The sequence below is a fragment of the Emydura macquarii genome, unplaced genomic scaffold (assembly GCF_026122565.2).
Source record: "Emydura macquarii macquarii isolate MOO-44397 ecotype Brisbane River unplaced genomic scaffold, CSIRO-AGI_Emac_v2 contig_1477, whole genome shotgun sequence".
Lineage (NCBI taxonomy): Eukaryota > Metazoa > Chordata > Testudines > Chelidae > Emydura > Emydura macquarii.
This window is the reverse complement of record NW_027131614.1, coordinates 24,563,071-24,579,516: the sequence shown is the minus strand read 5'-3', so window position 1 is coordinate 24,579,516 and position 16,446 is coordinate 24,563,071. Positions and strand designations below refer to the sequence as shown.

At 44.8% G+C, this 16,446-nt stretch overlaps 1 protein-coding gene across 3 annotated transcripts in view; it reads right to left on the bottom strand.

Annotated features, from left to right (window-relative positions):
- PRKDC (protein kinase, DNA-activated, catalytic subunit) overlaps positions 1–16,446 on the bottom strand; it is a 173,304-nt gene that overhangs the window by 97,906 nt on the left and 58,952 nt on the right. For all 3 annotated transcript variants that reach the window (XM_067553799.1, XM_067553800.1, XM_067553801.1), the window contains 8 exons: positions 15,873–16,081; positions 15,559–15,691; positions 13,062–13,220; positions 12,408–12,611; positions 5,214–5,399; positions 4,161–4,265; positions 3,005–3,172; positions 2,014–2,141 (listed from right to left, as the gene is read on the bottom strand). In XM_067553799.1, coding sequence (XP_067409900.1) covers positions 2,014–2,141; positions 3,005–3,172; positions 4,161–4,265; positions 5,214–5,399; positions 12,408–12,611; positions 13,062–13,220; positions 15,559–15,691; positions 15,873–16,081 — 1,292 coding nt within the window. The remainder of the gene's footprint in view (positions 1–2,013; positions 2,142–3,004; positions 3,173–4,160; positions 4,266–5,213; positions 5,400–12,407; positions 12,612–13,061; positions 13,221–15,558; positions 15,692–15,872; positions 16,082–16,446) is intronic.

Sequence of the window (16,446 nt, the reverse complement as noted above, 5' to 3'; positions counted from 1 at the left end):
TCAATGAAAGGCTTTGGCAGGGAGGCAACAGAAAAGGCTTCATCACCTCCATGTTGCTTCCCTTTGTGTCACAGTCTCTCCCAGGGGTGGAGAAAGGCTGGTACATACCCATAGACTCCAAGCGGGTCTTTACTTGCCTAAGCAGTGCCTCCTCCACCTACACTGCTATTTATACTCACGTTGGGTGGGGATGGGGGCAGCTGTGTATGTACTCTACACAAGACCATAAGAAATGTGTCCTGCAAACATACCTTTTGAGTCACTGTTAATCCAACACCACAGCATGCCATTAAAAGGCACTGGGTTAGTGGAGGTGCTATCTGATGGTTTGTAAATGAGAGATCTAGACCATTTGAGGTCATGAAAGAGTCTATGGTATTTTACAGAAAAGTATTAGTCCTAGCATCTTAATTCCAGATTGGATAATTACATTCTGTTTACATGACCTCCCCCTGCATTGTCAACATATGCCACGCTTTTCTTCATTTACTATCAAGCAATAGTGTAGTGCATTGTTAAACAGCCATATTTCTCTCCTAAAACAGCTGCATTTCAGCATCTCTAATATATGTATGTATGTATGTTATTTTTCAAGAGTTTTGGGATCGTTCAGGATAAAGATCATTATATAAATTCAAAATAGTATTGGTAGACATGGCCACTTGAAACTCCAAACCATTAAAACCCTACCTATAGGAAACCAATATCCAGTAGCCTAGATATAAGAAGCTGCTTGTATACAATTCTTTGAAATATTTAACAGGGTTGATATTCTCCTGTCCAGTTTTACTGAATTTTCAGAAGCAGCCTACAAGTAAACAATGGCATTAGCATCAATGAGAAGCATAGAGAGAGCTCAAATACGGCAGTCTGATCCCTAGAAATGAGGGGTTTGCTGCCCAAATGTACTTCGGTGACCTAATTATGTAAAAGCAGTATCAGATTTTTCAAGATACGCATAGCTATCAGTATTGAACATCTAGGCATTTAGAATCTGGTCCTCTATGTATATTAAAAACTCAGTTATATCTTTTAATAATGTATACAGAACTTCACCTAGAAATGTGATAAGCAGATGGCAAGAAAAAAAAAATCGAGCCCATTCATGCACCCACCGAAGACGAATGGAATTTTGCTATTTATTTCAGTGAAAGCAGTATCATTCACAAAGAGAGAAAACTAGAATTCTTTGAAAAAGACAGCTTTTCAAGAATCAGCTGGGCTGCAGTTGTGCTTCATTTAGTCTCTTGCTTTCTGGACAAGTGAAGAGATATATTTGATCTCCAAAGAGAAAGGAAAGGGGGACTGATTATTTTCCAGCATCTATTTGCAAGACAAATTTTGGCCTGTCAGTGATGTTGTTTTGCCATATACTGGCTATTATCCTGGATAATTACATAAAACTAAACATACAAAACTGAAATCTGGATATAAATGAAGACTTCAAGTGAGGAAACCTTAACACTCTCAATGAGATATAAACTTAATCACACTCTTTTCTGAATATCACATTTTTCGCAAACAATTCTGTCTTACTGTCCTGGTAATACTCTCACCCCCATAAATTTGCATACTATGTTTTCAAAGGGTTGCACAAAGTATTTATTAGTTATCTTCACGATAGTTACTTATGGAAAATATTAACAGTTAAATATACAATCATAAGATCAATTGAACATCCCCAGGTGAATGTTTTCTAAGATTACTATGTTGATTTGAATTGTATTGGAAGACACCCAGCTGTGAAGATTTTGCAAAACTTGTCCAGATATGTTAGTGTCATCTGGAAATCAGAACCACATTTACTTGTATTTTACAGGAAATATTGACTAAAATACTTTTGGGGAATTTCAGGAGGAGATGTTATTGCTCAAGATAGATCAGGAAGAAAAAGAGATAAGTTATCTTCTGACAAGTGCAGCTGAAATTTAATGCTCATCACCATAATGGTCTGCATAACAAAAGCTTCAGCAAAGCTTTACAGAAAAACAAGAAGTGACAGCCAAAGCTTACCTTCTGGAAATTCTTTTGAAACTAATTTGAAACAAGTCTTCCATAAAGTGTCTGTGGTCCCTACAGAGGATTTCTGTCATCAATTGTAACAACATAGGACTCTGGGATAATTCTAGTGCATCTAGAAACTGGACAAAAAAAGCAGAAAAAAAGGAATACAAGAGTTGCCCATACTGGATCAAACCAATGGTCGATTTGATCTGGTATCCTGTTTCTAACAATGGTCAGCAACAGATGCGGCCGGACCATGCTCAAGAGAGTATTTTTATTTCATATACTTTCATTTGTCAGGAAAGAGAATTTTCCAAAAAAGTCACCAGTGATAAAGAAACCCTTTTCCTGTGGGGATCCATCTTTTTCCTGCACTTTGGGGGTGGGGCCACAGATGGAACTATTACTCTAAGGACAGCAATTGCTCAACTTTATGGATGGACAGAACAAAATGCTCATTGACATGTATGGAAGGAGCAGCCCAAGAAGAGATTGTGCCTCTCCATTGTTCTTTTCTGCACTTCACCTCCGCTACAGAGGGATATGGTTCAATAGCCATAGTCTACTCTAGCCCATGGAGAATAGAATTTAGTTCTGCCCTAATACAGACACAACATATTCTCAAAGACAGTAATCTCATAACTGCATTATCTTAAATATGGCATATTACTTTTCTTCAGATTGAATTACCATGGGTCCTATCCTTTAAACCTTATTTCTGTGAGTCATCCCACACAGGTCAATAGGACTACTTGTATCAATAAGGATTGTTCAGAAGGATAAACGTTCACAAAAATTGTTCACAAGGATAAACTGGACCTTGTATTTATATTCCTAATTTCTGATGTTTGGAATCATCAGCTGCCAGGAATAAATTAAGACAAACTGGTGAACAATTCTGTCATCTCAGAGGACAAACACACTGATAAACTGCATTGTTTCTGCATACAAATTCACTCATGTTTTTAATTAGACAGCTTAAATACACTCCAGTACTGACCTTTTTAGTGCAGTCCACATAGTTATTGTATCTCAGGGTTCCCTTGGGAAACTCATCAGACTTCATAGGGAAATTGAAAGCCACAAGCTGGTCAAGAGCATTCTTAAGCTCATTAAGCCTTTCTCCAGTCAAATTAGTGAAGAATGGAAGAATAATCACTGCTTGACTCTGAAGTAAACAGAGGTTATTTCAAATTAGAAAAACCTTTTCACTCTCCAACTATGGATCACATTGAAAAAAACTACAAGTTACTCCTCAGTAGCAGTGATGAGCGAGTGGATAGCTCATGTGGTTGGTAAGGAGTTAATACACAGACTTCCATATTTTAAGATGCTGGTCCAAAATTGAGCCCTGGTCTGTAAAGACCAAAAATTACCCTCCAATGGGTATTTCATGGGTGACGTACATAATGAATAAGTCTCAGTAAACATGTATTTACTAGAAAATGGACTATCACAGAAAACCACCACTACTAATGAATTAACGGATTCCCTTCTTGGTAGTCACAGCAGAAAGTTCAAGTTCAATTGAATATGAACATACGGGCAATCACCAGAGTAATCTGTCTAATTCAGGGTAGACACACATTGGCAGGGCATAACAATACCGTACTTGTTTGGTAGGCAGAGAACTTTAGTCACCAGGGCTCTCAGTCCAGCACCTTCTGTACACCACGCTAACACAGTGTCTAGACTACATATAGAGGTTTATGAGTTTGGTATTAGCTCAAACAGTAGGAAGCTAATGCCTCTATACAGAGAGGTCCCAGGTTTAATCCTTATAGATAGCTTGATCAGGGACACCATTTCACTTTTGAGCACTATATTCCTCTTACATTTTCAAGAAAGTTTATAACTACATCTATATCTCCTTATTATTGACTTTTCCTAAAACTACATGATCAAGAAGAGAAGGAAAAACAAATAAGACTGAGAATAATGTACCATCTAAAAATGATTAACATATTAATTTGTGATTTTTAGCTGGCTGATCTGTGCACATTTATGGGAAAGTAAGGGAGAAAAGGAAATATATGTTATTATGAAAAGCAAGAGAAAAGTACCCTTAGAAATGTAATCCAGTAAAACTGGTTTTTATCTATGAATAGTGCTAGCATTCAAACTTGGAAAAAAAAAGTTTAAAAACAACATCTTACCTTTAGATTTAGACCTAAATTCTGATCAATAAGTAGGCTGGTGTAAGTGTTAAAAACAGCAGAGAACGCCTCATGATTTGTATTAAAAGACACCGAGGAATCAATCTGTAAAGAAAAAACATAATTAAAACTTTAAAACATTTAATATATAAAAAGGATCTCTGTGTTAATACAGTTTCCATTATTTTTGTTCATAGTTTCACAAGAATCATCCTTTCTAGAATGTATTTCATTAGGCAGCAGATGTACGTATTAGGAGGTTTTGGTTTACACGTGTTATTAAGTGAGAATCTAGAAACACATGTCGCGACCCTTCTAGGCCAATGAAAAAGAATATTAATCCCCCCTCCCAAAACCTGGTCTCCTATGATCATTGCACTATCATCAGCTAAGCCATTAGGACAACCCATTTTATACATTTTCAAACACACACTCCAGTAATAAACCTCAACTGTACCGGATGAAAATAAAGAAAAGAAAAGATGAATAGGGAGATCATTCTGATTCTTTTCCTAGCTATTTTGTATGGGTTTGTAAGCTGTCAAAAAAGCAAGTAGCTCTGTCTTCAAGATGTGAGTTGAGGAAAAAAAGTCTCAAATAGGTGAGGGAATTGAGAGGCAAAAAAGTTAAAGTTCTTCCAAACACAATAGTTTTCTGAAATGGTTTGATTTGGAGACAGCCCCTCCAAAAAAAAATTGTCCAGCTGCCAATGAAACAGGCAGTATGTGATCAGGGGCTGCTTGCTTCTAAGGATTACTCCTTCCATTGGCACCTCTTCTTATGAAGGAGAAGGGAAGCTAAAACATCAGACACAGGAGTAAAAATGGAAAGGTGAAATCAAGAGCTCTGCCTGCCAAAATCTGTTTGTTTCTTAAATATTTAGTATTGATTATTCACAAAACACTGAAATTCTCCAACTAGCAATAAAAGTTTTTAAAAAAAAAAAAGTTCTCTAAAGTATATCTTCAAAAATTAACACTGCTACTCTTCCGAGATGGGGCGTGCTCTTACAGAGTGCTGTGAAAGTTTGACTTTACCAAACACAATATATACCTGCAGAACTTTAGCCAACAGGGTCAAAACAGCCATTTTGCTCTCTGGAGCAGAATCTTTGGCCCACCAGCTGTCAAGTCGCATCCAGTTTCTCAAAACTGCAGTGACCAGCTTCATTCCCTGCTGCTTGCATACAGCACGCTCTCTAAAGCTTTGATCTAACATACCATTCAAGATGGTACCCACCTGAAATGAAGACAAAATAAAAATTCCATGTATTCCATATGCTACATTGAATTTGATGTAATCATAAAATCTAATCATTGGGATTGATGATTACAAACAATAAGCATCACAAATTTGGGAGACTTGGACAGCCAATCTCCACTATTTTTAATAGGAACTGGGTGTCCAAATCCTCTAGGTAATTTTGAAAATCTGAGCCTAAATATTAACCAAGTGAGGATTAGTTTCATGCATTAAGTAGTAATGCTAACTTTAATTTTCCATGAGGACATACAAACATTAACCTGCATGGGTTCAAAAGCAAACACTTCAAATTGCTCTCATATTCATTCCTGTTCTATTCTATGTATGGTGCAGCCATTCTGTCTCTTGTTAAAGTTTGTGTGAACATGGGAAAAGAGTATATTTGAGTGAGACAGAAAAACGAGGTTACTTACCAGTAACTGTTGTTCTTCGAGATGTGTTGCTCATATCCATTCCAATATAGGTGTGTGCACGCCACAGTGCACGGTTCCCGGAACTTTTTTCCCCTTAGCAGACCCCGTAGGGCCGGCTCTGGTGCCCCCTGGAGTGCCGCGCTCATGCCGCAGCACATGAGGCACTGCCGGCCCTACGCACCCTCAGTCCCTTCTTTCTGCCAACTCCGACAGCGGGGACGGGGGGGTGGGTGTGGAATGGATATGAGCAACACATCTCGAAGAACAACAGTTACTGGTAAGTAACCTTGTTTTCTATCTTCGAGTGATTGCTCATATCCATTCCAATATAGGTGATTAAATAGCCATACCCCAGAGGTGGGTAGGAGTCAACGGTGAGTTGCTCTCAGCACGGCTCTGCCGAATCCTACGTCCTCTCTCGCCTGCTGAACGATGGCGTAGTGGGACGTGAAGGTGTGGACCAATAACCAGGCGGCTGCTTTGCAGATGTCCTGCAGGGGCACTCTCTCCAGAAAAGCTGCAGATGAGGCCTTAGCTCTGGGTGAATGCGCTGTGATGACACCCGGTAGCGGCCCATTCGCCTGCTCCTAGCAGCACTTGATGCAGGATGTGATCCACTGGGAGATGTGCTGGGTGGATACCGGTGACCCTTTCATCCAGTCCCCCGCCCACGGCGAGGGGCTGCGCCACTTTCTGGAACGTGTATTTGATGTAACAGGTCAGGACTCGACTCGCGTCTAGCGAATGCCATCTCCAAACCCAGGCCGCTCGGTTTGGGAAACACAGGGGGAGATCAATAGTGGTTACAACGAGGTTCGGAAACCAACCCAGGCTAGGAGGCCGGGCATGGCCTCCACTGCAGTTTATCCATATAGAATAGTGTATAAGGGGGCTCCGAGGTCAAGGCCTTATGTTTGGAGACCCCCCCCATGCTGAGGTAATGGCCGCCCGGACGGCTACCATCCACGAAACGCGGCAGAGGGCGTGAAGCCCTGGGTTCCAAGGGGGAGGGCCCTATGAATCTCGAGAGGACCAGGCTGATATCCACGGGAGGCACCGGGTTGTGGACCTGGGGATACCGCCTCTCCACCCACTTGAGCACCCTGACCAACATGGGATGGGAGAACGGGGATCTCCCCGCTAGCGGGTAGTGGAAGGCCAAAATAGCTGCCAAGTGGACCGTAAAGTAGGCCAGCACCAGACCCCGGAGTACTCCAGGGTCGCCTGTGGAGGTAAGAGGCTGGTGGAATGCCCCGGGACTCCGCCCAAGAGGTAAACCATGACCACTTAGTTTGATACACGACCTGTGTAGAAGGGTCCCTGCTGTCCAGCAGGAGTTGTGGGACCTGCACCGAGCAGGCTCCCCTTACCTCCGTCAGCCACAGAGCATCCAGGCCGTGAGCTGCAGAGAATCCAGGACCGGGTGCAACAGGTGACTGTGGTCCTGGGAGAGATGGTCATGCCACCTCGGGAGCCCCATGGGCGGGGCGAACGAAAGGTCCAGCAGCATGCTGAGCCAGCGCTGGCTCGGTCAGGCCTGAGCAGTGAATATGACATCCACCCTGCCCCTGTTTATGTTCAGTAAGACCTTTGGCAGGAGTGGAGAAGGCGGGAACGCATACCTGAGGGTCCCCGTCCCATTACTGAGGAACGTATCTGAAAGCAACGCAGTCTCATGACCCTGGCGCAAGCTGAGCCTTGGCACTGCGCATTCCCAACCGACACGAACAGATTCGGTTGGGGGACACCCCACTTCTGGAGGATCGCAGTCACTATTCCTGAGGGCAGCGACCAGTCGTGGTGGGGTAGAAACGACCTGTTCGGGCGATCCGCCTCGTCGCTCTTCACCCCCATGAGGTGAGATGCAGTCCAGCAGAGTCGTGCCTCATGGCAAAGCCCCACGGACGGGTAGTTCCCTCGCAGAGAGGCCGGGAGGGCGCCCCTCCCTGCCTCTTCATGTGAAATGGCTGCAGTGTTGTCCGGCAGTGCCTGCACCACTCTGCCTGTCAGGGATCAGAGGAACAGCCTGCACGCTAGGCGAATGACTCTCAACTCCCCCACGGAGACCTGCAAGCACTTTTCCTCCACCGACCAGAGCCCCCGAGTGCTCAGGTTGGCACCCATGTGGGTTCCCATCCCACATATGAGCCGTCGGAACTTAAGGTGACCGACGGGATCAGTTCCATGAAAGGAATACCCCTCCCTACTGCCCTGGGGGATTTCCACCAGTCCAGGGAGGCTAGGGCGGGTGGGGAACTGGACCACCCAGTTCATTGGGTATACCGAGGCCAACCATGCCTGAAGCAGCCTGTGCCTCAGGCGAGCTAGCCTCACTATGTATGTGCAGGCCGGCATGTGGCCTAACAGCAGTAGGCAGTGCCTGGCTGTTGTCGTGGAGTATCGGTGCAGCTGGGAGATGATAGAGAACAGCACCTGAAAACATAGCTGACGCTGGAAGGTTCTGGCGTGGGGAGCGTCCAGGGTGGCCCCAAGGAACTCTATACGTTTCACTGGGGTCAGAGGACATCTGTTCGTTATGAGCAGACCCAGCCTGCTGCACGTGGAGCAGCGTAAGATGCGCTGACCAGAACTGGGAACCTGGACCTACCCCCTAACAACCAATCGTCCAGGAGGAGAAAGATTTGCACACCCTTTCGCCTGAGGTGGGCTGCCATTACTGCCACGCAAGTTGTGAACACCCTTGGAGCCGAAGATAGGCCAAGGGGCAGGCTGTAAATTGGTAGTAGGAGCCAGCCTCTGTTGGCTCCGGAGAATGGACCCATGAAAGTATGTGTCCTTGTAGGGCGAGGGCGGCATACTAGTCTCCTGGATCCAGGCATTCTGGATAGATTGCTGCACCTCCTGGACAGGCCTGATGGTAGCAGCCATGAGCACGTCCTCATTGAACTTGCGGGGGCTATGGCCCTACCCGCCGTGGCAGCAGCGTCGTTTGACGTTTGGAGCGCTGCCTTAGCCAGCGTGATTCCTCCATACAGGATGGCGGAAGCCAACCTCAAGGTAGGGGCCCGCTATTGGGCAACTCCTGGTGCGCCCTGAAATCTTTCAGTGGCGCCATGTGGCTCCCGGAGACTGCCTCGTCCAGTAAGGGGTAATAGGACTACCGAGGCAAGTCTTGCGGGTGCTCCCCTTGCCGAAGGGGTGCACCCGTAGGAGGGTGTCTCCATGGGGTCCGACTCCTCATCCGAGGAGTGGTGTTCATGGGCCTCAGACTGTGCCTACTAGCACTTCTGCCGCCTGCTTGGACACCTTGAGGGGGCGTCGGCTGTTCCGACGACTGCCCCCACCCCGTGGAACCTGAGCTGCCACACAGGCGGTTGTCCTAGGTCCCGGGTGCCTTGCCCACGCTGGGGACCGTGCTTCTGCTGCCTACCGCTGAGGGGAGCTCCAAAGAGCCCCTCAGCCTTGTGGAGAGCTACAGCACGGCGTGGAGTCCAGTGCCGTGTGGACCCCGGTGCCACTGGGAGCTGCAGCACCGTTGCAAGCTCTGGCCCCTCTTGGGGCTGCGGTGCCGGTAGAGCCCCACTGCCCGCGGGAGCCCCGATCCCTTCGGGAGCTCCAGCCCGGCCTTTTGTGTGTGTGTGTGTGTGTGTGTGTGTGTGTGTGGGTGGGTGGCTGCGGTACCGCGGGAGCCCCGCTGCCGCCTGGAGCCCCAGCCCCGCTTGGGACTGCGGGGCGGGCGAGAGCCCCGCTGCCGCTGGGAGCTCCTGCCCCGTTTGGGGGTGCAGAGCCCAGCTGCCGTCCGGTGCCGGGGGAGCCCCACTGCCTCCAGAAGCTCCGGTACCGCCACTGGGGGTCCGGTTCCGGGGGAGCCCATCTGCCGCCGGGAGCTCCGGCACTGCCGCTGGAGGTCCGGTGCCGGGAGAGCCCCCGCACCGCCACTGAGGGTCCGGTGCCGGGGGAGCCCTGTTGCTACCAGGAGCTCCGGCACCGCCCCTGGGGGTCTGGTGCCGGGGAGCCCCGCTGCCTCCGGAAGCTCCGGTACCGCCACGGGGGGTCCAGTGCCGGGAGAGCCCCGCTGCCGCCGGGAGCTCCGGTGCCGACCTGCTGGGGGAGCGTCCTCGCTCTACCCCTGGTGGGCGCCTGGCGGGAGATCTTCCTCCCCGTACCGGGGATCTCCACCGCCCTTCGGGGGGACCCACGCGGGCTTGCCCCGGGACCCCAGCCCCTTCTTCCTCGGCCGGGGGGGGGGGGGCGGCCCGCGGAGGTGGCATAAGCCAGCCAACAAGACTCATGCCGCCAGCCTCCGCGTTGGCAGGGGCACTCTCCCACTCCGAAGATGCAGACCCGGAGGGGACTCGACGGGTTGTGGCTGGTGCATCTCTGTCCTCGACCCTGCCCGTACCCACGGCGCAGGGGAGTGTCCGCGCTCCATACGCTGTCCTCGTCCTCAGCACCGGGGATGCCGACGGTGCCGACAGTGCGCTCCGCACCGAGGGGGAGCAGGACGACCCGGACACAGAGCGGAGCGCTGCAATAGGATCAAGGCTTTAAACCTGATCTCTCTGCCTCTGGCTCACTGTTTAAAAGCCTTGCATATCTTACTCTTGTCTGCTCTCGCCCCAGGCACTTAAGGCACCGAGTGGGGGGGGGGAGAGGGGGGGGTTAAACCCAGGCAGCCGGGACATAGCCCGGCCACCTTAAGTCCGTCAGGGACTTCTTCCTAAGCTACAACACTTAACAACTACTTAAACTAACTAGGTACTTTGTTTAACAAAGAGTTTCAAAGAAGGGGAATCGCACTTGCAGAGAGCAAGTGCTAGTTCCATCCGACCGTCACGGGCGGAAAGAAGAGACTGAGGGTGCGTAGGGCCGGCAGTGCCTCATGTGCTGCGGCATGAGCGCGGCACTCCAGGGGGCACCAGAGCCGGCCCTACGGGGTCTGCTAAGGGGAAAAAAGTTCCAGAACCGTGCACTGTGGCGTGCACTCACCTATAGTGGAATGGATATGAGCAATCACTCGAAGATAGAACTACAATTCTTATTTTAAAATAGTATCTAAAATGGACCTAAGATACAAATGAAGTAACATTTAAAAATAAAATCAAAACATATCTCCACTGGCAAGTACACAAAGAAGCCAAGATTAAAGGTGTGTCATGCATGGTAACAGTCAAGCATTTCTCACTTTTCCCTCTCAACGCTGCAATCCAAGACACAGTGTGTAAATGGATGGGATCACAGTTTTCATAAACAGAGAACTCTTCTAAATGAGGTAACCAGAAAATAACACAAAAATCACTAAGTACTATACCTGAACTTTGCATCCTACTCTGCAAGGATTACTTGCACATTTGACTACATAACCATTATACTTGGATTCCACCTCATTTAGAATATGATAGCTTATAAACCATGGGTATTTTTCTTCCCAAATCCTTAAAAGTGAGGACATAACACTGTAAAAGAAAATTTCCACCAACAAAACATCTCCAAGTTCCAACAAAGGAAGAGGAGGGAATGTGGTTTTGGAAAACAATTGAAGTGATCATGCCTGCCTGACCTCCAGCACATGAAACTAGCTTCAAAAAGTTTGCACAAATAAATGGAGGTGGAAAATTAAAAAAGCAGGTATTGTACAGAGCCTCAGCTGCCAGTTACAACTGTGTGAGTGTGAATATTTAGGAATCTATTAGATATAAGAGATTCAGTTTTCAATTAGCAGCTGTTGTGGCTCTGTACACACAGCACATTGGAGAATCATCAACATGCAAGTGCCAGCCTTTAAAAAAAAAAAAAAAAAAAAAAAAAACCCCACCACATCAGGTTTAATGACAGTGGAAACTATTTAAAGTGAGGCCATCAGCCTGATTATTTTTAAACTGTCAGAGATTGAACACCTTTTAAATGGCATGTCCAGACAATTTATTAAAATACCTTTTATTAATTTTCAAGTGGGGTATCTAACTCCTTGCTGAATTTTTCTGCAAGGGAGAGCATGAGCAACACTAACAGACATGCGTGGCCCCTCTCCTCTGGTCTCTTTAACAGCAATGTTGAAATAAGGCCTCCAAACTTCTAAATTCCTCCAGGGACCTGTAGAGGAGTCTGAACAAAGAACCACTTCTCCCCTGGATCCCATGCAGAGGCCTCAGCTCTTCAGGTTTCAGTTGCTGCATTTCCTGGACCCCTATCCGGGCCAAGAAAGCAGATCCCAATCTCCCATGGGCTCCTGCTGTCTCTAGGCCTGGGCAGGCATCTGAGGAAGACATCCTCTTTGACCCCAGTGTTAGAAACATCAGCTCTGCTGCTGTATTACAGTAAACTCCCTTTAACCAGTAGACACCCTTTAACAGAGCCTGGGGAAGAGCATTCATGAGAGAGTACACTGCATGGGAATTATGCCATCTTGCTATAGTCCATGAGGTAGGCAGTACCAATGAGTATCAACAAAACAGATCAACTGACTTCACAACAAAGTGAAACACTGAAAAAAGAAAATTTAACATCCTCAACCCCTAATCTTTCATTTATAGTCATCTTAGGTATTTCTTGTAATTAGAGATGGTAAGACATTTTCAACTGTGTCCTTTTAAAGAAAAAGGTTCAGTACCATTTTAGGGCTGTCCACAGATGATTTCATAAGTTGAAGTATGGCCACATCCAGGTCTTTCAGCAGTTCTCGATTAATGGTTTCTGAGAACAAACTGTAGAAATACTCTCCATGAGAGAAGCTGATCAGATTCCTCTGTGATGTTCCTGATAGCGGCACAGATAGTACCACTGTGTTCAACAGGAGACTTACCAGCTCCTCACACTGTGGGAATTGACACAAGAAGAGAAGGTCAGTTCAAGGGTACTGAAATCATTAAGTGAAACTAGTCTCCTACAAAAATCAAGAACACCGTTTTTAAAGCTGCCTTCTCAAATAATTGTATGTATATTTACAACCCCAGAATAGTGTCGGGATATTTCCCCTACTAAAGAATCTATGATTTGCCTTTGCCACTAGCACTCAGCACTGGCCAAACTTTGGCTTCTAGAATGCAAGTGTTGAGGGAAGTTTATAAATACAGTACTCTGAACACACACAACTTTCTGTCCCAAAAACACATATTACAGAAAAAGTGGACCAGGTTCCTCTACAACATTCCTGAAAACAGGACAGATAAGTAACTATCAGAACAGAAAATGTGCCAGAATCCAACACTACAGAAATGGACTTGGAGACAGCACATCACCACACCATGAGAGATGATCTTCCTACCTGCCCACCAAAAGCAAAGGCCAATTGCAGGAGTCCATCAGCCAGTCGCTTACTGCTGATGTCCAATGATGGAAGAGATTTCCTTTCATCTCCTGGTGCAATGCTTTTATAAACAACTGAAAGAAGCTTAGAGCCAACTGTGAAATGGAGCCTCGAACCCTAGAGGATGTAGAGGAGGAAAAAAAAAAACCCTTCTACTACAAGTCTCCATGAATGCATGAGAAAAATACAATTTAAACTGAAAACAGAGACCCTTAAAACTGCTCGTCTAGCTGCCAAAAATAAATAAATAAAACCACTAAAAGACTGTTCTGTGACAGGAGCACCAGAGAGGTTCTGGGGCAGGATCTCTGTTTTTTCAAGCCTGTTGACCTAACAAAAGTCTCTGGCACACAGACTGCCATGCAGACTATTCATGCTCCTGGACACCACACTTGAATGAACATTTGGTTTCAGAATAAGCTGATGCCCATTTGAGGATCATTACTCACTAAGCCAAAATTTGAACTCAGGTATTTAAGGGATTCTGAACTTCTTCCTGGTTAAGGTGACGAGCAGCTGATGAGCAACACTAGTATGGACATTCAGAAAACCTTATGAGAATGTAGGTGCCCTAGAGGAGGCACTATGCAATCCATGGGTACCACTGACATTAGTCAACATACTGTCCTACTATGGCAGGCCTACAGATTTTTATCTGAATACATAGGGCGAAATCCTGGCTCCAGAGAATTTAACAGCAAAAATTCCATAAAATTTAACATTTATATTGTTACATTATAAATGTGGCTTCCTTCACCAATAGCAGTGTCTTTGTCAATCCTGAATTGCTACTCAGAGACTCTAAGGTCAGAAGGGATTGATATAATCATCTAGTCTGACCTCCTGCACAATGCAGGCCACAGAACCTCACCCATCCACTCCTGTAATAAACCTCTAATCTATGACTGAGTTATTAAAGTCCTCAAATCATGGTTTAAAGACTAAGATCCACCAGCAAGTGAGCTGTGTCCAGTGCTACAGAGGAAGACAAAAAAACCTCAGAGCCTTTGCCAATCTGCCCTGGGGGAAAATTCCTTCCCAACCCCAAATATGGCTGCTACCTAACTAGCTTCTCACTTTCTTTAGCTACAGTGATGTAGAGATGGGCTAAGGTATGAATTCCAGAACCTTGGTAACAAGGACCCCAGGGAATACCTAGGAGGCTCCATAAAAACCTACTTTTGATCTGTACAACTTTCCTCTATCCTATTTTCCTGTGATTCAAAAGGCGAAACAAGGCTCATCATGCTGTATCTCTTGAGCCAATGGAGGCTCCCACTGTGAGAAAAGAGGCTCCCCCTCTATTCCAGATGCTGAATACCCCACCTCTTCACAACGTGAACTCTGGTCTCTTGCAAAATAACACTTGTGGTACTAACAGGGCGACCTTTTATTTTTTTGGATGATGCATCAAGCTTGTCAACGTTCATGGATTAAGGAAACTGATCTTTATTAGCCAACATGTCCAAAACTTCATTTAAACATCAATACATTCAAATAACACAGCTGCTATTATTTACAACTATATCAAAACTTCTCAGTGCTTCTCTGACACCTTTTCCCATTTGTCATTGTATTTTTCTCAGACAATAACCCTATTGTATATTTCTTTTCTGAACACTGTGCTCCATTAGAAGGGTTGATGCTCTTCTGTCTCATTCTGATAGCATTTCAATCCTTTTCCTTCTACTACCAACTACATCACAACTGGATCATAACTAATGATGTATTCTTATCCGTAATTTTGCAAATTTACAGGCTAATTTTCAAAATGTAAAAAAAGTTTGTTTACATTGTCAAAACCACAAAAATCACTGTTATATTTATTCCCCTGGACTTCTTTTAAAAATAAATCAACAGTTTTTCTACTTTTGTGAAAACCTAAGCACATCCACCTCCTCTTTTCTTTTTATTGTTACTGTCTGCAATCTAATCTTCTCTTTGGAATTAAATGTCTGCCACTCCATTTGAAGTGCAGATATTTTCTTGAAATAATCTCCATTCTGAACAATAAGGTGCACACGTGGCCAGATTTTTAGTTATACTATCAAATTTACCTAATTGTACAGAATCATACATAAGGGATTTCTCACTGTCCTCTTCTATTGCTTTAGTACTCCAGTGTTTGATATTTATTGAGTGCAACATACAGCATTTATTTTGGAGAGGTATGGCCTGAGCACCAGTAACTCCAGAGTTCAGATCCGAGTTTCAATACCAACTCCCTAGTGTTACCTTGGACAAGTTAGTTAACCTCTCTGCCAGAGTATTCTCATCTATAAAAGGATGATATTATTTATTGACCTACTTCACTGGGAAACAGTGAGAATTAATTAAGGCCTATTCTGCCATTGGCTATTGCACAAACAACTCCCCATGACATCATGGCCTTTCACATTTGAAAACATTTTTCATATTCAAGAGTTTAACTGTTATTTTCTGCATAAATGTTTACCTCAGATTGTAGTGTGGAATGAAGAAGGCCAGCCTTGTGGAGCTGCCTGAATGCAGACAAGATGGAGCTAAGTCTAACATGATCAAAACGAGCATCTGGATTATACAGCTCAACAGAGCAAAGCTCCTCAATGCTGACAAGAGAAAGGAAAAACAAACAAGAACACTGATTGCCTGTGTCTTTATGGGTATATCAATATAACATAAAAAATACATCATCCTACAACTGTACAATGGAAGCTTCATTTACTTTGCATCTTTCACTATTAGTTCTGATTTGAAATTAGCCATTTATAACTATCAGAGAGCTCTTACCTTTCTGATGTTATTCTTTTCTTAATGCTTAGCTCCAAGGATTCTTTATAGGGAGATCTCATCAAAGCTTTTATGAGTCTCACAGAAACATCTGGGAGATTTTTCATGACTTGTACATCAGCTGTGTTAAAGCCTATGTTTGATGGATCACACACTGTTCTCACAAGAAGTTCTATCAAATTTTCATTAAGTAATTCCTTCTCAAGTAGCTAGAAAGAATAAAACATTAAAATGACACTGGAGACATTTTATTCTTCATCCTTTTTAATTTGTTGACCTAGTCTGCTTTCCATGATTTTTCCTGTCTCTGAAATAAGCAAAATATGGCTATTTAATTGTTCTTTTTAATCTTAACTTCTTTCTCTCTGAAATGGCTCATTTTCAATATATTATTACTCTTTTTAGAAATGAAATGCCCATTTTTAAAGATACAGGTGTACAACACTACACTTTATTTGTACATAAATCTATGGCTGTGTGCAAATAAGTTATTTGTACTCACACATGCTCATTTTAGTGTTTAAATAATGTGTCAATACTATAGACTTTTACACACATGAAGCCTGTCAGTTAC